Consider the following 22,015-nt stretch of genomic DNA (forward strand, 5'->3'; position numbering starts at 1 on the left):
AAACAGAGGAAGTGAGCCGTGCCCGCGTTTTGCTTTTGCAGCGTTCTTTTACATCTCGGAACAATTCTTTGTGTGATCCACAAATTGTTGCCCCGCGTCTGGGTATAGTGTTTGTTAAAATATGTAACTGTAACTGCACTTACGACACAAACGAAAATCCTAGTGAAACAAACCTTTTTTTATTAATCATTTTGTACTAATTGTGAGTTTATTTTCCAGTTGCTCCGCTCACGGTTCAAATTCGCTTAGACGAGAACTATGACTTCGAAGCCGGGATACCTCGTTTAGTCGACTGTGTGGTAATTGGCTGTGTCCCTGCGCCTTCAATCAGTTGGCATCTAGGAGACAAATTGCTGAGGCCAACCTCCCATAAGGTATAATACTTATTGTAAATATAATAGGTTTCATGTAACCAAAATAAATAACTGGTAAAGTACCTACCATGATTAAAGATAAAATAATATTCGAACACAAAGCAAAAACTAATCGAGTATTTTTCAGGTAGGGTATCAGTTTGAATTCTAATAAATGCATCGACGGTTAATAACTTAAGACATGAGAATTCAATTAAAACGTAATAAGATTATAAGAAAAAATTGAGATTGTATAGCATCATCCTCGCTAATTATACTAGTAGTACGCACTAAGGCACTAAGGCATACCTGCAACACAACTCAAACAGGGGTAAAAATAAACAGGTTTCATGTTTATAATCCGGGAAGAGTAGGGACTTGGCGAGGATGATGCTACCTACACAATTGGGGATCGGACTTCACAGGTAAGTTAGTCCGTTCTATTTAAATATACATTGCTATTCCAGGAGGTGAATGAAGGAAACTATACAGTGTCGACTCTGACTTTGGCGCCTTCCCTACAAAAATCACACTACGAACTAAGCTGCCGAGCCCACAACTCTCACATGCCGTCAGAACTCTTCCAGGACAAAGTCGTAATCAATGTTGGATGTGAGTATTGGTTTAGATATATGGTTTTTCATTTTTATATTTTAATAAACGCAGATGGATCACCTGATAGTAAGCGATCAGCGCCGCCATCATCATCTGCAAATCCATCAGCATCACAATCTCCAGAAGAGTTACAAGTGCGTTTCTAAGGTTCTTATAAAATTCTTATATAAAGGATAAATGATATTTACACGTCAATCTTTCAAATAAGCACGGGCGACCTATCCGACTACTTTGAGAAGAAATGCCGAAACAAATTCAGTGGTCTCTTTTAAAGTCCAGACAATCAAATAAAGAATAATGTGAGAGCACCGTGCATAAAACCCCCCAATTTAATCTTGAACTACAAATGTTATTATTAAGTTGACATGCATGTTTTACATTATAACATTATACTACATTCTAGTGTACGCCTTATAAGCGTAGGACACAGGTCCTAAAATGTTATTAACACCATCTGTATTATGTACAACAACCTATGGTCCACAAAATAAAAAATGATTTGTTTTGGTTTGACAAAATGAGATATCACCATTTCTTGTGTATGGCATTGTCTTGCCAATCACCACCACGAAGCTTTTTAAGTCTTTGACTGCCAATAGAAAAATGTCGAAGGCAAATCCTCCGCAAACGTCGGTCACCGGTGACCACGGCGCGGCGTTCAATGTGTTAAAATCTGACCATACGCTAGAAATATATACGGCGCATTCCAATAACCTACCGATCGGTAGATTTGCCTACCAGCGGTAGAATTTTGACACATTTTGTATGGAGATTATGTCAAAATTCTACCGCTGGTAGGCAAATCTACCGATCGGTAGGTTATTGGAATGCGCCGTTAGTATTACCGTACCCATAGCTAAGTACTTACTTTCGGTTTGCCTTCGTGTTTTCCAGATCGGCCCACCTGCCAGACTGGCCGAGTGGAGAGGGTAGGAGTAGTCGAACGAGAGGCGGAGACAGTCCATTGCATAGTGGATGCTTCTCCTGAACCTCTGCAATTCACGTGGACTTTTGAGGATTCGAAGACACTCTATACGAGTGGAACGGTTAGTAAATATTGAGGAAAGATAAATAAATAAGTTAGACATAGATTTTTAAAACGACCAATTTCGTCAGACGAGAATGAACCTTTTTCAAAAGAGTAGTACCTAAGTCGTGTTTTCTGTACCGTCTGTGTGTTGTAACGAGAGCGATTACTCATTAATATTTGCGTGGATTAAAACAATTGTGTTTTGAAGAAAGCTTCTCGATGTCTCCCGAATGGTTGGTGGAGACTACACTAAAATAAACACACAGACACAGTTGTAAATTAAAAATAAATGCTCGTATGTGAAAATTAAGTATGACTCCAGCAATTAACGGCTTGATTTACTACTACTAATTTCAGAGGATATCTGCAAATCGTAATAGATATTCATCGAGCTTAACCTGGCTGTCACGTGGTGGAGACATCGGTCTGCTGCAATGTCGCGCCACAAATGCGTTTGGGGAACAGAAGAACTCCTGCGTGTTCAATATAACAGCTGGCGGCCCTCCTGAGATGCCCGATTGTGACATCACACGCAACGTACCCAACCACCTCACTGTTCATTGCCGACTTGGTTAGACATTTTCTTTATTAATTTGTTTTAAAGCAAAGCAATAATTCAAACAGAGACGTAATTAAGTAGTAGATGTAATAGAGATATGTCTACCTCCATGGGAGACAGGCGTGAGGTTATGTATGTATGTATGTATGTATGTATGTATGTATGTAATGGAGACGTGGAAATAGTGTTTATCGATGTACTTTGTACTGCACGGTTGGTGCGGTGTCTGGGCAACCGGCTACCGTGCAACGTGTAGGGGGTTCGATTCCCTCACGGAGCAACTCCTTGTGTGCTCCATAAGTTGTTGTTTCGGGGCTGGGTGTCATGTGTATGTGATCTTGTATGTTTGTAAATGCACCCACGACATAGGAGATAGTCCTAATGTGAGGCAACGACTTTGTATCTTACTCATTCTCATTACTTATTCCTCAAAAACCTAAGTAGTAAGTTCTATTCAACTATTACTGCAAATAATAAAGTTCTAATGTTTAAATGTTAATCGTAACTTCTTGCTGGTTATACTGAAACGACAATATTTTTTTATTTGGCTCGAAAATCACTTCTTTGTTAGGTTCTTCTTTGTTATAAATTGTAATTTCTGCAGAAGTTGTAATCTTTATCTATACTTTATAGTTGTATTGTTTGTTGGTTTGAATAATATTTTTTATTTTGAATAGTGCATTTATCGAGGAAGGCTATAATGCTATAAAGCGGGTGAAACTGCGCGAGTAGCTATAGTTACAAACACTTATATTAATTTGTATCCAGGCTGGGATGGAGGTCGACCTCAAAAAGTCTATTTTCAACTGTACGACGAAACTGGCAGACTATTTCGCAATGTGTCGGACGCTGTTGGAAGTTACCAGTTCAAAAATGTACCGGGCCATCAGAATTTTACTGCGGTCTATTATACTGCGAATATAAGAGGAAGAAGCCCACAAGTTAAAAAAGTACTGCATTCTTACAGCGACGTATTAGCCAAGAAGAAAATAGAACGTATGTAAATAATAATTATGTAAAACTACAGTAAATCTATACTAACAGTAAATCTATACTAACAGTAAATCTATACTAACAGTAAATCTATACTATAAATTAATTTGTGTGACTTAGAATTCCCATTAACACACTGCGGGAAAGATATCAGATTCATATTTTATTCTTGTTCTTACAATTTTAAAGTCCCGAAATACATAGGTATAGGTAAATTACTTACTGTCGATCCAATCTTATTATACTTTTTCTAAGTTTGTATTTGTTTTCTTTTTATAGTGGAGAGAAGTGCCGAAATTGCTCAAAAATGGATGCCGTACGTCCAGACACTGGCAGGAATAGTGACCCTATGCATCATGGTGGCAGCCATCACATTGGTAGTTAAGATATTCTGTACCAAACTAGATCACGAGGATCCCAACCCAGATCTGGTACCACGGAGCACCAACGGTATGTCAAATCGCTGATTTATAGTAGTTGTCGAAATACACGATTTCAATAAGGACTCGCGTTTTTGTTGACAAAAATTTACCGTCCAATGATTCGACATTAAAAAAAATCATTATTGAACATAATGTACACACGCTACATTATAAGAGCTATCTGGTGAACACAAAAACGTGAACTGTGCACTCTCATTTAAGATAGAAGAAGTTTGACAGAAATTCAATACAACTAACAAATTAATGATTTTCATTTCACTATTATTAATTTTCATAAAATCTTTGATGAATTCCTCAGGATATTTCCACCGTGAACCAGACATCACAAAGGAGGACCGGTGCCTGGAGTCTACCAACATCACTACAAATCCATTGGCGACGTGCTCCAATGTGCACAATCCTCTGGTATGAAATACCTACATATATATTTGCTTGTGGCTCTATTATTTGGAATATGCCCATTATAATATGTATTATTAGTCCACCGGTAGATTTCTTCTAGACAAATTTGTATTATATCCATGGATTTTAAAATCAACCGTGATATTCGTCTTGTTTTATAAAATCATGTAAAGGGTCACTGCAGTTGATGATACTTTAAGATGGTAGTAATATTGAGTTTTTATCTTTCAGCCGTATTGCCCACCTACGGTACCCACATGTCGCGTGGTGCGAGGCTGCCCACACGATGACGACGACTGCCTGACTGGTCAGCAGTCATATTTTGTCTAAATCCAGACAATCAATCAAGACGGACTAATACTGCCTATAAGTAAATCCGACTCGAATACTCATCACATATTAGCATATCACACAACAGGCGTTAAAAATTCAGCAGAAATATTTATCTTTAGGATTAACCAAATAACATTTAGATTTAAGCACATGTTTACTTATCGTCTTTAAATGTCGACATGTTCTTATAAGTTGTTAAATAAAGGACAATGGGGGAAGGAAGGGGAATAAAATATAAATTTAGAAAGAATTTTGCTGCAAGAAGCGTAGACTGAACGCCTAGCTGGTCTTTGTACCCTAGGCTGATACGATGACTGACTTAGGCCCACAAGTGTATGGCGATTCCTTATTAGGAAGAAGTAAATATTTTAGGTTTGGTGCTGTATTGATGTATGTATAAGAAAGATGAATGAAGATGTAAAATGAAAGCCAGATGTTTATTTTTGTCTTGATAACCTTCACAAGAAGATTATCCATTATTTTCTAAGTATTAAATATTTGTTCTATTTCCACAAGGTACCGCCATATGAAAGGTAACCACGTACGTTTAAGGGTAACTGTACCCTACTAGTCATTACTATTGTAATTATGTGTTTAGTATCTTAAAGGTTTAGTAAAGTAAGTTTATCTTCCCATGTTGGTCCCATGGGAAGTATCTAACGATTTGATCGCAAAATGCAAATTATTGTTATTCATTAAACATATTATTTCTGAATAAAGGTTTAATGAAGATAATCAATGTTTTTTTTTAATCTTGTCTTCATATTCAGTCCCGACGTTGTGTTCTTTTTATGGGATATGTGGCAAACGAGCAAACAAATCATTTGATGGTAAGCGATCAGCGCCGCCCATGGACACCCGCAACATCAGAGGAGTCTCAGGTGCGTTGCCGGCCTTGTGTCAGCTTCAGACAGACTTAGACTGTTTTTTGTGGGGAGAGAATCATCCAATGACTTCTCTCGTCTCTTGGGCGTGGCGAGACGGAGTGTACATAGACTTCAGACTTTTCTATTGCAGTATACTTATAGTGTACTATAGTCAAACAACTATTTTTAATAAATGCCGTTAGTTTGTGCCGCGTTCTTGAGTACAGATTGTGCCGCGATGGACCTGCACCTCTTCTCCAGATCCAATGATTTCCCGTTCCATGTACCAATATTGTGTAATTTTGTATAATAGGAATAAATGATAAGGTTGGCATTGGTACATAGGTATTTTAAAACAGTAAAAATACTGCCTAGGCTAATTTTCCAAACTAATGGACGTAAATAAAAACCTTATCCCACTCTAGGATTTTCCTCCGTGTAGTGAGCACGTTTACAAACATACAAGTCCACATACACATCACATTCAAACCCCGAATAATAAGTAATTTGTGGATCACACAAAGAGTTGCTCCAACTGTGCAATCAAACGACTAAGTTTTGTTGTATAAGTAGTAGGCCTGGGCAATACCTATCCCCTATATTGCTCATTATAATTTGTCTTCGAAATAAACAAAAACTGTCTGAAGTATTCGAAATATACCAGCAATGTTATCATTTTTTTTAAAGGGGAATAGTCATCCAATGACTTCTCCCGCCTTGGGCGAGGCGAGATGGAGTGTCAGACTTTTAGGCTAAGAACTCACGGAGCGATTTTCACCCGCGCCCGCCGCGGTTGCGGGCCCGCAGCTTCCGTAGAGTGCAGATACCTATACATGTAAAAAATTAAAGCACATTTCACGACGCGGTTTACGCCCGCAGTCTGCGCGTTTGTTTGCGGGTCCCGCTGCACCGGCGGGGAGCTCGTAGAATCGCGGGGACCGCGGTCACCCGCAGCCTTGGCGGGTTGCGGATGAAAATCGCGCGCTCTGCGGTCGATTGGATTTTTCGTCTTTCTTTAATTCGAAGAATTACTGGGCATTTTTCGTATTTTCGAAAATTTCTCAGTGGTAGCACGGAGTCTGGAAATGTGCCAGATATATGGCAATAGGCTCACCACCTATTACATGGGACTTACAACATAAATTGTGAAAAGTGGGTGTGCATTGTACAGTGGCATTATGTGCCATAATGTGCACCTCTGCCTACCCCTACGGGGATTAAAGGCGTGACGATATGTATGTTTAATTCACTAATAAAGGTAACAAATAATCCATAATGATATCTATCCTGAATCAATGCATGCACCCAGAACCTTTTGGGTCTTCTTTTTTATTCTTCTGTGAAGTAAGTATAACGCAACAGCCCGTTTCTGATGTGTGTCCATGGCAGTCTGGACTTCAACTGATCGTTAACTGCTCGTCAGTCTTGCGATCATCGACCGCCACGTTTGCGGGCGATAATCGCAACCGCGGCGGCTGTGTAACCGCGCAAACAATCGGTCTCGTGAGTTGGAAATAAAACCGCAGTTCTGCCACCGCGGCGGGCGCGAGTGAAAATCGCTCCGTGAGTTCTTAGCCTTACTGACTAAAAACACCCATTACTTCTGCCTTCGAGCCGGATCCCCGGTAAACCCGCTAATTATCATTACCACCTTATTAGAGAGGTTTGAAATAAGTCTGGGGGCCTACTCCGGTTCTCGAATCCGAAGTTTCGTTTAATTTTCGGCCGTAGGTTTTATTGATTTACTAATTAAATTACTTAAAATAACGTTTTATTTTTAATTTCAAATCAAAATCTATTTATTTATCTTCATTTCATTCGTTTATTTTTGTTCACAAAGGTTCGCAATAAATGGAATTATAGTACGAAATTTGCGAAGTTTTGGACGAAATTTCGTTTTTCGTTGAATTAGAGTAGGCCCCCTGATGCGGAAATATCTTTGTATAAATTAAATCCTATCTAATTAATATAGATAGGTTTGATGGTACCAAAGAATTTATGTATTAAAAAATGAAACTTAACAAAGTTTGTGAGCGGCGGTTCTGTAAAATATTTATTATAAATTTATAACTAATAAGATCTTATCAGATGAATTGTTTAAAATATCACAAAATGCGTTGCAAGAATCTTGATCTTAATAGATTCAGTATAAGAAACGCAAATTATAGAACCGATTCATTTTCGTATGGAGTTTTAATTAATGAGTTTTAGTCCATTTTATCTTTATCGAAGCAATATAGATTCTGAAGACCCTTAGATCCGGAACCTTTGCCAGGCATAGCCAACTTGATACCTCCGGTTGGTCCTTCTCCTGGAGGTTCAGGTGTCTCACTCTGTGGCTCGTCAGTCTCAATGTTGTTCTCAGTTTGTAACATAGAATCAGGAACCACCACTACTACTGGATTTTGATCTGATTCTGGCGCCGTGAGTGGCTCGGAGTCAATGGGACATTCACATATGACAACCGTTTCTTTCTTAGCTTTCTTCTTTTTCTTCTTCTTCTCGTCACATTTACACTCTTTAAATTCAACTTTTTCGCGGATGATTATTGGTGGTGGGATAAAATCTTGTATAATCTCTGGATTTAAACTAGCATAGTACCTGACAGCCTCTTCCATTGTAAGCTCTACTTGTGGTGGCTCTTGATTGGCTGGGGGCTGCGCTTTCTTCTTAAACAATCTGAATCCAGATACTGCATGTGTACTATCTGATTTATCTTTAAATCTCCTTCTTTCTTCCATCATTTCAGCGTTTCGTCTCTGTGCTTCTTCGTCGACTTCTGGATCTGGCACAATTGTGATTCCAGGAGTTGGTGCAATGCAAATGTCAGGATCTGGTTTTCGCCTAAGCACAACTTGAGGCTCAAGCTCAGGCTCAGGTTCGGGATCTTGGCAAGGACATTCACAAAAATTCTTAGTATACCATTTACTTAGTCCACTCATAAAGGATTGTGGCTTTTTGTCCTCACAATCACATTCCTTTTGAGGAGGTTCCTCATCTGTGCTAGTAGCGACCTGGCTCTGAATCATGCCTGCTTGAGTGTAAGTTCCGTTGGGTTCTATTAGTGAAATTCCCCCGGCGGGTCCAACTACTTCCATTGTACATGACCCTAAGTTTTTAACACCAGCACAAAATTTCAGTTTAGATTCTATACAATTACAGCACTGGCAGCTTAACGATCTAGTCCCATCTTTTGGACCATTACTAGTTTTAGATATAGGCAGTGGAAATAATTCACATGGGCATGACATGCGCTTTTTTTTACCACTACACGTACACCCTGCACTTGTATCTTCGCACTCTGGTTCAGGATTTTGACAGTCACCATTTTCATTACCTAAAAATATTTAGGAGCCATTATGATTCTAATTTATTTTCAAAATATAGTAAATTATATTACACGAAAAGTAACCAAAATTAAATGAATAGTATACGTAATCTATTAAAAATAAAAAAATACCATTTAAATAATTGTTTTCATTAATCACCGACTCCAGCGGCAGGTCAAATTCAATGCCACCACATCCTGTGGACTTCAAATTATTTGCTTTTTCTGCTAGTGCTTGTTTTAACATTTGCTTGAATTTCTCAGGGCAGCAACCACACATACCAATATCTGGGGGCTCGTTAGCGTCCCCGTCATCTTGGTTTTCTGCTGGACGACAGTCTGCCCGTATCGGACATTCATCCAATTGTATAGCGTTGCGGCGTCCGCGGCCAACAGTAGACAGCTGACATGGAGCTACCGAGCACTCGCGGTTCATGGATACGATTGATGCTTGTTGCGTCACGTTTACCATTACCGGCCTTCTTTGATGTGTACCACATTTCAAACCTATAAAAACACAAATTACTTAAAACTGGTAAATTCATGTCACATTATACAGGGTGACTTTGAATTCGACGTATTCCTGTCGGGAGGTGATAATACAACTAATTTCCTACAAAATTAGCTCTGAGGTCTTTGGGCGGAAAGTGGCTAGTTTCTGAGATATTCAACATTTTTGGTTTTGGTAAAAAAAATCCCGAATTTATTACAAAAACATCAATAAATAAAAAAATACTGGTTGGATTTTAGTAGTTTTAGTTTTAATCAGTTGTCAATACATCAGTTATCATATATAAAGACTAATAATGGCAGAAATATCATTCGTTTTAAAATAGCAAGTAATTTCTTATCAAAGGAGAATGCTCACGAAGTATGGGAAAAAAACCCAGGCCCGGCGCAAACGATTTGTATCTCAGTTTATCAGTATAAATGTGTAATAAAATCCCGTATAGGTACCATCGTCGAAAACGATGGCTAAATGTAGGAAATTGCTATTTGTTTTTTGTCAGGGACTATATTTAAATCGATCAGCAGTGGACGTTTTTCGGCTGGTATGATGATAATATTTAAAGGATATTACGAGTAGAACGTATTAAAACAAATGTATACATTATCAAAACATTATGTATCAGATTATTCAAAGTTCAATAATTTTAGTTCTACATCTTATATTACGTTTTGTAGTGAAAGTGCGGGATTTGCAAAACCATCTTGGTGCCTTGCCCACCCAAGGTAGTATATGATGGACATCACATGGACACAACAACCGAGCGTCCTTTTCCCATGTATGCATGAACAATAATATTCGCCAATTGGATTTCTGCCATTACCTCTACTATATAAAACGTCTTATATCACGCTGTATTGATGAGGGGGTGATCTGTAATTGATGCTCACGGCGTATACGAAGCGTATTAACTCAATAAAATAAAGAGATATTACTAAGTTTCATAAATCAAAACAATGATAAAAATTAATCCATGCTAAAAAATAAATATCAATTTTCAATATTTAGCCATTGTTTTCGATGATGGTACCTATATAGCATTTCATTACTCATTTATACTGATAAACTGAGATACGTATAGTTTGCGCCGGGCCTGGGTTTTTTTTGAGCATTCTCCTTTGTTTTGTGTCAATGGATGGAGGATGCCGCCTCCTTCTGCGAAGCAGTCATGCTAGCTAAGGAGGAGGCGGGACGCGTGAGGGAACGAACCTCCTCACGCCCCATCCGACGCGAAGGACACTCCGGGCGTCGGGGATCGCGTGACGATCGCCGGCCACCGTAAGAGCGGGTCTGCGGACGGCGAGCAAAGGTAGCTCGTCGCCCGACCAGAACCAGACCCGTGCGTGCGGCGCGTTGCGTTCCGCACGCGCCTCAAAGAGCCGTCAGACCACCACAGATGGGGCCCAGTAGGGCTGATGCTTAATCCGGAGCTGCGGACTACCTAGCGGGTTTACCGGGGCTCCGGCTCGACAAGCAGGAGTAGGAACGGGGTGGTTTTTAGTCAGTAAGTGTCTGACACTCCCTCTCGCCTTGCCCTGGCGAGAGAAGTCATTGGATGATTTTCCCCTTTGAAAAAAAAGACCTCGGTTGCGAAAGTCGTTGCTGCCATTCCGCCATAAAATCGGGTCGGAGCTCGTCCCGCCACGCAATTTGTCTCGGTGACGCGCATGGGCGCGTCGCCGTCGCCTCTAAATCCCACGGCGGTAAAATCTCGATACCTTAAGGCTAAGTACATATTTACTTACTAAACTTATTAACTTCGCACACGTTACCTTGGTTTACTAGTAGAGGAGTGATTATATCAGATACAACATTCGATGATTCATTGGTGTAATGGGAGCGTGCTTGGTCGATGACAGCCGTGTCATCACTTATACGTCGTGGGAATTTTCGAACCATTTCTACAGGAGTAGTTATTTGACACAGCTTGTTCTTCGTTGCCTTCTCTCTTTTTTCTATCAATAGTTTTTCTTCTGTAATTAACGCCTTTTCTACCATTTCTTTCTTTATATGCTTATTGAGCATTTTTATCATATTTGAGCATTTGACCTTACTCTTACTTTCCTCTTCATTGAAAGACGATAATGTGTCTTGTAAACCTTCCAAGCAAAACTTTTTGCCTTTTGTTGATATCTTTAAACTATGCGTTTTTGGAGTAGGTAATTCTGTAAATTATAAAAATTATTCTTAGTTTTAAGAATATATCTAGTTTTGAACTCCAGTTTTGGGTACTTTATCTGGCTACTTTATCTACCCCTGTTCAAAAGTTTTTGCGTGAAGGAGTAACAAACAAACAGAATTTTGCATTTATAATTTTAGTAGGACGACAAAGAAGAAACATTTGCGTTTTTGTATGCATGTACCTATGTAACGACTTCACACAAAAACTACTGGACCGATTCTTTTAACATTACTAACCTAGCGGTACTGACAGACAAACTAACGGATCATTCCATTTTTACCCGACTGCCAAGGAAGGGTTATGTTTTTCGCGCGTATCTTGTATGTATGAGCCTAATATTCTTTATTACCTCATTTTTACCCGACTGCCAAGGAAGGGTTATGTTTTTCGCGCGTATCTTGTATGTATGAGCCTAATATTCTTTATTACCTCATTTCTTCGAAACGGCTTGATGGATTTCGACAATCAGGGTATCGTTGGATTCGTCTTAATTACCCAAGTGTTATTAGATATGTGACGTAAAACAAAAACCAACATGGCGGCCGTGAGGCGCCCTAGATAGGAGTAAAAAAAAAAAAATTTTTTTTATTTGCTACAATATGGGTATCAAATTAAAGAGCTCATCATGAGGATTCCAAAATGGTATATCACTGACATATAGAAAAAAATACTATGTGCAATTATGTACTTTATTATCCAAACTAAATACTCGTATAGGTACTACGCGACGCGATTGACTAGCGGTGTCTGAACTTAAAAGTGAAAAGTGATAATAAAAGTACGTCTTAACTAAATTATTTACAATGAATTTATTTATAAATAAAGGACTAGCGACCCGCCCTCGCTTTGCTGAACGTTAAATAAGGAATCTATCTACATAGTCGTTTACCTATAGCCCATGCGACGCGTCAACTGTAAAGACCGTTTTTTGTCTAAAACTAGTAGAAATTTTGAAACAGTGTAAAGAGCAAATTTTATCTTCATTTAATGTAGAAAATTAATAGACTATTTAAAAGGATAAGGATTAATACTATTACGGACAAAAACCCCTCACAATAAAAGATCCAAAAAAAAAAAAATTAAATAGTCCACACGACGAAAATTCTTTTAAAGAATTAGACCGTTTACGAAATTTGTAAATAGTAAATTTTACTGCCCTTAATCCTTCTTCTTTTTCTAATTCCTTTACTCTCTTTGTGTTACGCAATCAATCTAAAATAACTGGATCGACGTGTGTTATTTTTTTATTATCTTGGTATTGGAAGTAGTTCTCTCGTGTCGCGGGTGAAATCTTAAGAAACACATAGCCGTATTATAACTAACTAAAAAGTGTTAAATAAAAATAAATAAATTTAAAAAATTAAAAAACCCGACTGCATAAAAAACACTTTAAATAAAAACTGAAAAGTAAAAAACAAGCTTAGTCTAAAAGTGTAGATAGCAATGCTATTACCATAAAATTAAATAATTTCATAATCAATACACAAAAAATAATAATCTTATGCGAAACATAATTGAGTGCAACAGTCGGGACCCATTAAATAAACTAGACTAAAATCATTCAATATGGGTCCCGACTGTTGCACTCAATAGGCTTATTATTTTTTGTGTATTGATTATGAAATTATTTAATTTTATGGTAATAGCATTGCTATCTACACTTTTAGACTAAGCTTGTTTTTTACTTTTCAGTTTTTATTTAAAGTGTTTTTTATGCAGTCGGGTTTTTTAATTTTTTAAATTTATTTATTTTTATTACGTTTCAAAAGTCCCTAAATGTTTTTTTTTATTGGGATAAGCCCGCCACAACCTCCCATACCGCTGCAACTCCTGTAAGCCAGGATCTACAGTAGATACAAACATGAAAACACCGGAGCACTGAATTCCGGCGCGTCCCAGGGAAATGAATGACTGTCTTGGATCCCGCTACGAAACAAATCAGAAGATGTTATTCGTTTATATTAGTTTCCACTTCCCTCGGTGAATTTAATGCAGGAGACAGAATGACTTAAGCCTTAAGGCACAAAAGAGACTACACAACTGTGAGAAGCCCAGTCGCCAAGCACCACGGAAATTTTACTTAAAACTAAAATACTAAATGCGTTTGTTTGAACACATTCCAATCTTCTTCTATGGCTTTTATTCTCGCTTTAACATAACTTGCTGTCAATCGCTGTTTAGGACACTTTTTTATGTTAACTTGCGCTTTCCGTATCGTATTAGCCACATCTTCTAACGTAGATAAATATTTGGATTATTCTTGAGTTGGCGACGTCATTTTCCACAATTAAATACGTAAAAGTTCACGTAAAACACTTCGTATAAAAGTTTAATATGTTGCAATTTGTTATATTTCTATAAATAGCTTCATTCACTAATTTACTTGTAAACAAGTTGAATCCTTATCTAAGGAATGCGGCGGCTCGTTATGGACCATATGTTTATTGTAGTAAGGGTTCAGTTTGTTTGCACTATTGAGGTGTTTTAGAAAAAAACAACAAACGTCTTCACTTGATGATGATTTATTTGCGACTAGGGAATCATTACAATGCTCGTATTAATATGTTGAACTGGACAGATAGGTTTTATGGGGTGCAAAAGTTAATCGATTACGTTCGCCCCATCGCAACATCCTACTGAAGCAGTCTTTAGCTAAATTCTCTAGTCCGGCGCGGGTATTTGATTGTATTAACAAAAGGCCATCATCCGCATATCCAGTCAATGTACAACCAGAAGGAAGGGGGGTCGCGAGCAAATCATCAAACCCTAAATTCCACAGATACGGGCCAATAACCGAGCCCTGAGGACATCCCATTGACAACGACTTTGACCGAGAAAAATTACCAAGTTTCAGTTTTACAGAAGCGTGAAGAAAATAAGTGTATATTAGTTTGTATATGTTACTAAAGCAACCACGACCTTTCAGTTTAAGGAGTAGCATTGGCCACCACGTATTATCAAAGGCACCGGAAATGTCTAGAAAAATGCCTACTACATATTTTTGCTCAGATGAAGTCACTATGGTTCGCACAGAGAGTGCCGCGTCTACAGTAGATTTACCCACAGTAAAACCAAATTGATTATTGTGAAATTTCGGTCCACCGGGCAGCAAACGAGGAACGATAAGCCGCTCAAGGAGTTTTCCTAATGATGGTAAAAGCGTAATAGGCCGGTATGACTTAGGGTCATCGGGTAGTTTATTTCCATTCTTAGGTATTATGCGAATGAATCCACGTCGCCATATACGACGAAAGACACCCTCCGCTATACAACGATTAAAGACAGACAGGACGGCATCAGCCGCAGATTTGCATGCTTCTAAAGCTAATCATTTTATTTGAATGGTTATCATTTTATTTGAAACTTTATCCTCACCAGACGATTTATTTAAAGGCAACGTTTTAATAACAGTTACGAGCTCATTGATGGAAGGTAGATTAGACACCGGTGAATCAGGCAGTATAGCTGCCCACGACCTAATCTGTTGATGATAATCATTGTCTGTCTCGGATACATCGTCAGGGATGAGTTCATCGAGTAGAACTTCCGTTGTCTCCTCAATACCAGTGGTGTGAACATTGTTGACTTTTATGTTCTGTACGAACGCCAGATGGACGAATCTGTTGGCTTTGAACTCATGGTACAGAGGCGACCACGGACCCTCGCTATCCAGCCTCTGCACTACTCTCCGCAACAGGTTACCCTTAGCTTTCTCCACTGAATCCCTATAGCATGACCTGGCAACTCTAAACGCAATTAATGCTTCATCAAATGCAAAACCAGTAACTTTACGTTTCTTTAGTCTATTTAATTGTTTGCACGCTCTACGAAAGCATTTACGTTGTTCGACTAGATAATTATTCCACCAGTCACATCTGCGCGTACTGGTCAAGGATCCGCGACCAAACGCAATGTCGGCACAGTAAGTAAAAGTATCCGACATGATTTCAGCACCTTCTTCGGCCGAAAGGTCTCTGCGAGTAAAGTCTGTGGCCTGAGATGCAAATAATAAGCTAAAGAAGTTCCAGTCCGCGCCCTTAGTTTTATATCTAAAGCCACTACTGCAAAGTGTTGGACTCTAGAGTAATCCCGAGACAAACTCGTACACGATCAGGCGATTGTCACCTACATGACGCATCCGGTAGGACACGCCACCTATCCAAGCTAACGTTCGAAAAGAAAGTGTGACGTCAATACAAGATTCGCCCATTTGGCTGTAAAAAGTACTTGGTGCATCAGGGGTGTTGTATTCTTCAACGGCACAACGCCGCTCCATGTCAGTAGCCCTAACTTTGCCATACCACAAGGATGAAGACGCATTAACGTCGGCGCCAATTATAATTTTGGAGCCTGCAAGCGACTGCAAGACGTGACGAAGGTGATGAATGTGAGGAGTAACTGAGTCAGAATATTGAAAGTAACAGCTCACAGCGTAAAGTTTAAAGTTTTTGGCAATCTCCGCCACGGCACAGTGTGACGTCATTAAATTAGTTATAGATGTTACTGTGAAATTAGGTGATCTCGTGGCGTAAATTCCAGCTCGCGACCTACTGTTCAGCTGCACTACCCTGTGCCTGTGTTCTTGAACAAGTACAATGTCAAGCTGATAGTCGACTATTAGTTTATCTAACTCGGACGTCGCAACCCTGTTGTTATGTAGATTTAGTTGTCCTATAGTCAACCTATCCATATTATTACATATTTAATAAGTTGTGTTTAATATGAGTTGTTCGAGTTTAGCTTTGTAGGTGCCACACTCAGGCGAACCATAACGGTGGTCGTGAGGTTTTTTGAAACGTTTGCACGCCACGAATGTTGGAACAAAATTTTTATTTTTTATATGAGGGCAGTTGTCTGTTTCATGCGCCTCAGCACAATTACCGCAGGTGGGTGTTTTAACCGTACAATGTTTCCTTACGTGGCCGAACTGCTGACACAAGTGGCATTTAACTATTTCAATCAATGAAAAGTTTGTCTTTTGTGGAAACTAAGTGTTTAAGAATATTAGCGTCTATTTCAACGCCTATCCACTTTCGCCCATTATGTAATGTATATAGATTTAATAAAATCTTGCTCCTTAACTTCGAATTCCCCACTAATGTTTTGACGGTAAAGGGAGGTCAAAAATGCGGCGTCCTCCATAGAACCAGGGACGTCCTTGACGAGGATACGCGGCCTACGACCTTTTGGTTTTTCCAAACGCAAACCGGCGGTAGGAATCGCTGCTACGGACTCAAGTTTTTTTATTTGCTGCTCGTTAGCAACGCGCAATACGACGCCCGACTTCGTGATTTTTTTTACTCCTACAATTTGAAAACCATCGTCCCTAAAGGTTTATTGAAATAAATGCATTGAGTTTGTTTTATGTACCTACGTGATTTTTACGCGGTCATTTACCATAGGGTGATCTATCTACCCCGTCCCAAAAAGATCCTTATTGGCAGTCTGAGTTTCTAATTTCGAAATTGTCTCTAATAAAATACCCTAAAATAAAATTTTAAATAATATAATAAACTGACCTATTTCATCAATCTCGTCATTTTCGTTCCAGTTATGATGATTTGATAACTGTACACAAATCGAAGACCGGGGAGGTGTCTTCACAGGTTTGGAAACATCCTCCTCTGACGTCGGTACCACCACATAGAGTGAGGAAACCTTGGAGAATTCATTTCTTGCTAGAATTTGATTTACCATCGATTTTATATCATGTTTACCGTACAGATTGTCAATGACAACTACTGGTTCCTTGTTCCTCATTCTCTCTCTTCGCATATTATAGCTTTCGGTTTGGTTCTGCTGAGACAGTCTGTATACAATGTATCGATGCCCGTGTGTTGTGCCATGGCTATGGTCCCTCAAGTCCGTATAGTGGCTCGTGTCGCTGCCCACGCTCACTGATCTATTACTATTACTAAAACATAATTAAACTGATATTTGAAAAGTAAAACTAATGATGCGGGGACCAACGACGTCATTATTCGAAAGAAATGAACAACAATACGTAAAATTGGGAACTCTACTGTGTAATTCACTGCTGTTAAATACACACCGATAACGATACTTTGCAGGAAATAAAATATGCTATTATTCAATTTCAATTTCAGCCATGATCGTCCCACTGCAGGGCAACGGCCTTCCTACCCTTTCCCTTGCTACTATAATACCTATAGTTTTTATACAAAATACCACATTCAAGAGAAACTAAGGAAGCCTGTTGAAATGTGAATCGTAAGCATCATCATCAACAACCAATGCTGAGTAAAGGAGAAGGTTTGAGCATTAATCACCACGTTTGCTCAAGGCGGATTGGCGATTTCAAACTTACCTATAATCTATAAGTATAAGCTCAGGTTTCTTCACGATATTTTCCTTCACCCTTTGACAGTAGTGTCTAAATTACCTTAGAAAGAACATATAACTAGGAAAAAGACATATTAGTACTTGCCGTTCGTAGATTTCAAACCTGAACCCTCATGCATGAGATGAGTCGTCCTCATTTCTTGACCCTCAGAGCTACAATGATAAGTTCGACACGAAAATAAAATCGAGCATACCATATCATTATCTCTTCATCGCTGGAGTCATCCGAAGTATAAGCAGGTTGCTTTGTCTGTGTACTACTATATCTATCAGGTACGTAACAGTACAAATAATGTTTTGAACCCGTTATTTGATAATTACTATCCAAATAAGATATCACTTTAATATTTTCTTCTGAACTTGAGCTCAAGGATAGTGACGATTCGCTTTGTGCGATCAGGACTGGATCAAAACTGTCTTGGGTGGAGCTTTCCATGATGTAGCAGACATCTGAAATGAAGTGAAGTTGTATTTGCTGTGTCTTGATGATAGTCTAAATCCAGAAGAACCAGTAAATCTAGACTCTATAAACATGTACGTATACCAATCAATGATATAAAAGGTAAAAAGTAACTGATGTTTTGCACCATGGAGATCAGTAGGTAGGTACCTACCTACATTGAAGTTTATTGTTGTACACGAAAAATTATCACGTTTCATTTAAATTATTTTGTTAAATAAATAATCACATACCGTAACCTGTGCACTGCACATTTTGTCACATACCTGAATGGAACTGAATAATATTTACTGTTTCGTGTGTTCCTTAGCAAGCGTCGTCATTATTGGGAATAATTATGTGGTGATTCACATAATTGTTGTTAGATTATTTAGTTTTACAAACACAAACATTGTTTATGCCATGATTTCCTATATTTGTGACAGCGGACGTGTGCAAAGAGTATAATAAGTATAGGGCAAAGAGTATAACAAAGAGTATAATAAGTATGAGTATAATAACCCCCAAAGGGTTAGGGGAAGACATGTGTGCGTGTGCCAACTTCTCTAGGTTAACCTTTTAAATTTTAATCATTGAAAGAAGGTTATTTATGTGGTATCGGACATTAGTGGTTGGAGACGATAAACATCTATAAAATACAAAGTTAGATGACATCCGCACCGATATGTTTTTAGTTTAACTCTCGTATGATTTGACCTACATAATATATTCGCTTATGACTTCCAGATTGGCGGATGCTCTGCACGGAGCTTGTTAGTATTCAATAGAGAACCTTTATCACATTAGACGGTTCTCCAATATTATACTGTCGGAATTTTTTCTTGTATATTACAACAAAATAATATTTAATTTAAAATCTATGACGTTGTTTGGTTATAGAAAAAAGTAGGTACTCGTAATAAAACTAAGTAAACTCACACACTAGAAATCACTTTGATTGAACTGATGACTGATGAGTTTCAAGGTCAACCTCATCATTTGACCCAAAAAGTATCTAAGCTAGTAGTGTATGGGGTATCATGGCGCATAGAATTTCATACTCTCTGCCATGGACCAAAGTGTCACATTACGTCAAAGAGTGTAATAAGTATCGCAGACAGCTGCGAAATTGATAGGATTTGTTTTGCTTTTTGAACAAATCCTACATCAAATTCGCAACTAATCTGCTGTAAATATACATGAAGCTAAAAAAAATTCAAAACAGTAATGATATTTGAAAGATTAGAGAAGCCACAAGGATGCCGTCCAGGTATCGTAGTTGGGCGACTGACAGGCTTAACGACCAGTACAGATTCTTATGTACTAGATGTATTCCAAATTTTAAGCACAGTGGTTGTGGTGTGTTTCTGACCGACAGTTTCAGTCGAGTAGTGGGCAATACGAGCCACGTGGAGCCCAACTATGTTGTACATTTCGTAGAAAATTTGTACGATTCTTGTGCTGGATACAATTTGAGGTATTATGACTTACTATTACTACTATAAATATTATACAATGTGATAGGGGTGGGACTTCTAACCCGTTAAGGCTGAGTACTACATCTAATTTTATCGACAAAAAATAATAATATGGGGTGTTGAAACCCCAATTGAAAATATTGAAAAATAGCGATTTTTTCTTTAAAAATAATTCAGAAATGATGTTTTTTCTCATCAAAACATTATCAAACATATGAAAAGAGTAATAAATTAGTTAGCCAAGGTTATATTTAGCTACCGTTTGTCGTTTTTTTTTGTTTCTACGACGCATAAAACCTTTGATATCACATAAAGTTAATATTAAAATAGCCATAATTTTTAGGGCGAGTGGGTTCAACACCCCATATTTTTTTTGTCGATACAATTAGATGTAGTACTCAGCCGTAACGGGTTAGAAGTTTCACCCCTATCACATTGTAGCTATTCATTTCAGTGTACGTTACTTATGTGTATAGTTAGGAACAGTGCAATGGTTCAATAAACTTAGCTGATGTTTAGCTAGAATTGTGGATAAAAACACAGCTTTTACGTTTTCTGATAGACTAACTTATAAATGAAATATATAAATCTTCGACTCATGTTAATTTAAATTTTTTTTATAAAGCGACATCTTTTAGGCCAGACCCGCACTACTACGATTATTTCGTACAGTTGAGCCCATCTAAGTAGTTCATTGGCAAACTTATAGATGTAGTTATAAACAAAATTTTACATGGTTTCACGCTATTTATTTCAGTGTTGGCAGTAACGTTTCTTCAGTTATGTTAGACGAACGACTGTTGATGTTGAGTAAAAATATTAAAAAAGTAAAAAACTTCTAAGTAACAAGGTGTTGTTATAACTGATATTCAGACTAAATAATGCAATTGTCAGAAACTGGGCAACAGCTCTTTTTGACAACTCTTAACTTTTTAACCTGTGGTGCCCAACACGCCTGCTAAGCGTGGATATTATGAAAAATGTTTTCAGACGAAGTGCTTCGTCCGGTAATGGACTGTCACATGCTACTTATAATAGATTATTATTGATGTTTATTACAGGTACTGCCCATTAAGAGGATTCGTCACACACAGCAAGGACAACTACTTCAGTCGCACGGTGAAAGACATTGCTACCCTTCTATGCTTCCTGTTTGCAAACTTTGTCGTGTTCCTCGCTATTGTGGCCAAAACTATGGTACATATGTATTTCGCAGTGTGCATGACTGTTGACTGGATTACAAAGTAAGTTTAATATGGATCTTATTACCTAAGTAGGAGAGTCTATTACTGATTAATTATTTATTCCGTAGCTTGTGCTGTTTTAATGGAATTATTTTCCGAACCACAAATAACATTAAAATCCCATTAAAAATCGTGAACTTATTTATTGATTTAAGATTAAGCTTGGTCTCATTAATGTTCTACCTAGATAAACTTGCAGGAAAAACTATTTGTTTGTGATTTAACAGATGAGAAAACGCCACGATGTTAATGCCTTCAAGGACTACAAAGGTGTATTTCTTTTTCAATTACAGATTCAAATGTTTTATTCCAGGACAATCTTACCAAGACTGTCCACGGAAGAGTTATTCCCAGTATCAATGCCCAAACCTAAAAGACTACGCCGCAATTGCTATCCAGCACGGAGAACCAAGGTACCAATACCTTGGCTCTCCCTCCTCACAAAGCCAGTAAATAAGTATGGCAATTGTATGTGAAAAATAATGATAACGTAACTAATAAAATATTAAACCTTGTGTGTGTTATTACTGCCACGGCCTTTTATAGTAGGCAGAGATGCACAATGCACATTACGGCACGAAATGTCACTGTGTACGGTGGCATTACGTGCCGTAATGTGCACACACTTATCATCATTATTTGTGTTATAAGTTCCTTGCAGTAGGGGGTGAGCCTATTGCCATATACTGGGCACAATTTTATTCCAGACTACTAACTAATTCTGAGAATTTTTCGAAAAGCCGAAAAAGCGCAACAATACTGTGTCCGACCTGGGAATCGAACCCGAGAACTTTGCCCGGCAGACTTGCGACCACTCGACCGACGAGGCAGTCCACCTTGTGTGTCATCAGCTTTATTGTACTTTTCTTATTCAACGTT

General features: G+C 38.3%; 3 protein-coding genes across 4 annotated transcripts in view; 2 read left to right on the forward strand and 1 right to left on the reverse strand.

Moving 5' to 3' along the window:
- LOC118267376 (uncharacterized) overlaps positions 1 to 5,381 on the forward strand; it is a 35,716-nt gene extending 30,335 nt beyond the window's left edge. The window contains exons 7-14 of the mRNA XM_035581296.2: positions 220 to 374; positions 821 to 965; positions 1,863 to 2,014; positions 2,356 to 2,569; positions 3,326 to 3,553; positions 3,830 to 4,000; positions 4,292 to 4,398; positions 4,627 to 5,381. Of these exons, the coding sequence (XP_035437189.2) occupies positions 220 to 374; positions 821 to 965; positions 1,863 to 2,014; positions 2,356 to 2,569; positions 3,326 to 3,553; positions 3,830 to 4,000; positions 4,292 to 4,398; positions 4,627 to 4,725 (1,271 nt within the window). The 3' untranslated portion in view covers positions 4,726 to 5,381. The remainder of the gene's footprint in view (positions 1 to 219; positions 375 to 820; positions 966 to 1,862; positions 2,015 to 2,355; positions 2,570 to 3,325; positions 3,554 to 3,829; positions 4,001 to 4,291; positions 4,399 to 4,626) is intronic.
- A 2,420-nt stretch (positions 5,382 to 7,801) lies between these two features.
- LOC118268272 (uncharacterized) lies at positions 7,802 to 18,870 on the reverse strand. Its single transcript, XM_035582700.2, has 6 exons — positions 18,669 to 18,870; positions 18,170 to 18,425; positions 17,132 to 17,526; positions 11,203 to 11,595; positions 9,055 to 9,429; positions 7,802 to 8,931 (listed from the first exon to the last, which is right to left on the reverse strand). Exons 2-6 carry the CDS (start codon positions 18,409 to 18,411, stop codon positions 7,802 to 7,804), a joined length of 2,535 nt encoding a protein of 844 aa, XP_035438593.2. The 5' UTR covers positions 18,412 to 18,425; positions 18,669 to 18,870.
- A 577-nt stretch (positions 18,871 to 19,447) lies between these two features.
- On the forward strand, positions 19,448 to 21,650 carry LOC118265456 (uncharacterized). 2 transcript variants are annotated; one of them, XM_035578342.2, is made up of 3 exons: positions 19,448 to 19,891; positions 20,954 to 21,136; positions 21,450 to 21,650. In XM_035578342.2, exons 1-3 carry the CDS (start codon positions 19,674 to 19,676, stop codon positions 21,610 to 21,612), a joined length of 564 nt encoding a protein of 187 aa, XP_035434235.2. In that variant the 5' UTR covers positions 19,448 to 19,673; the 3' UTR covers positions 21,613 to 21,650. The 2 variants fall into 2 exon arrangements, with proteins under 2 accessions (XP_035434235.2, XP_035434241.1); XM_035578348.2 differs by having other exon boundaries at positions 19,449 to 19,891; positions 21,430 to 21,650.
- The last annotated feature ends 365 nt before the right edge of the window (positions 21,651 to 22,015 follow it).

This window comes from Spodoptera frugiperda, chromosome 25 (assembly GCF_023101765.2).
Source record: "Spodoptera frugiperda isolate SF20-4 chromosome 25, AGI-APGP_CSIRO_Sfru_2.0, whole genome shotgun sequence".
In the NCBI taxonomy this organism is placed as follows: domain Eukaryota; kingdom Metazoa; phylum Arthropoda; class Insecta; order Lepidoptera; family Noctuidae; genus Spodoptera; species Spodoptera frugiperda.

Excerpts from the sequence above, each read along its gene's own strand:
- LOC118268272 (XM_035582700.2), bottom strand. The coding sequence starts at position 18,411 with ATGGAAAGCTCCACCCAAGACAGTTTTGATCCAGTCCTGATCGCACAA. Across the intron at positions 17,527-18,169 it reads GATGAAGAGATAATGATATG|TAATAGTAATAGATCAGTGA; the intron begins GTATGCTCGATT and ends ATTATGTTTTAG. Across the intron at positions 11,596-17,131 it reads TGACGAGATTGATGAAATAG|AATTACCTACTCCAAAAACG; the intron begins GTCAGTTTATTA and ends TATAATTTACAG.
- LOC118265456 (XM_035578342.2), top strand. The coding sequence starts at position 19,674 with ATGCCGTCCAGGTATCGTAGTTGGGCGACTGACAGGCTTAACGACCAG. Across the intron at positions 19,892-20,953 it reads TGTGCTGGATACAATTTGAG|GTACTGCCCATTAAGAGGAT; the intron begins GTATTATGACTT and ends TGTTTATTACAG. Across the intron at positions 21,137-21,449 it reads ACTGTTGACTGGATTACAAA|GACAATCTTACCAAGACTGT; the intron begins GTAAGTTTAATA and ends GTTTTATTCCAG.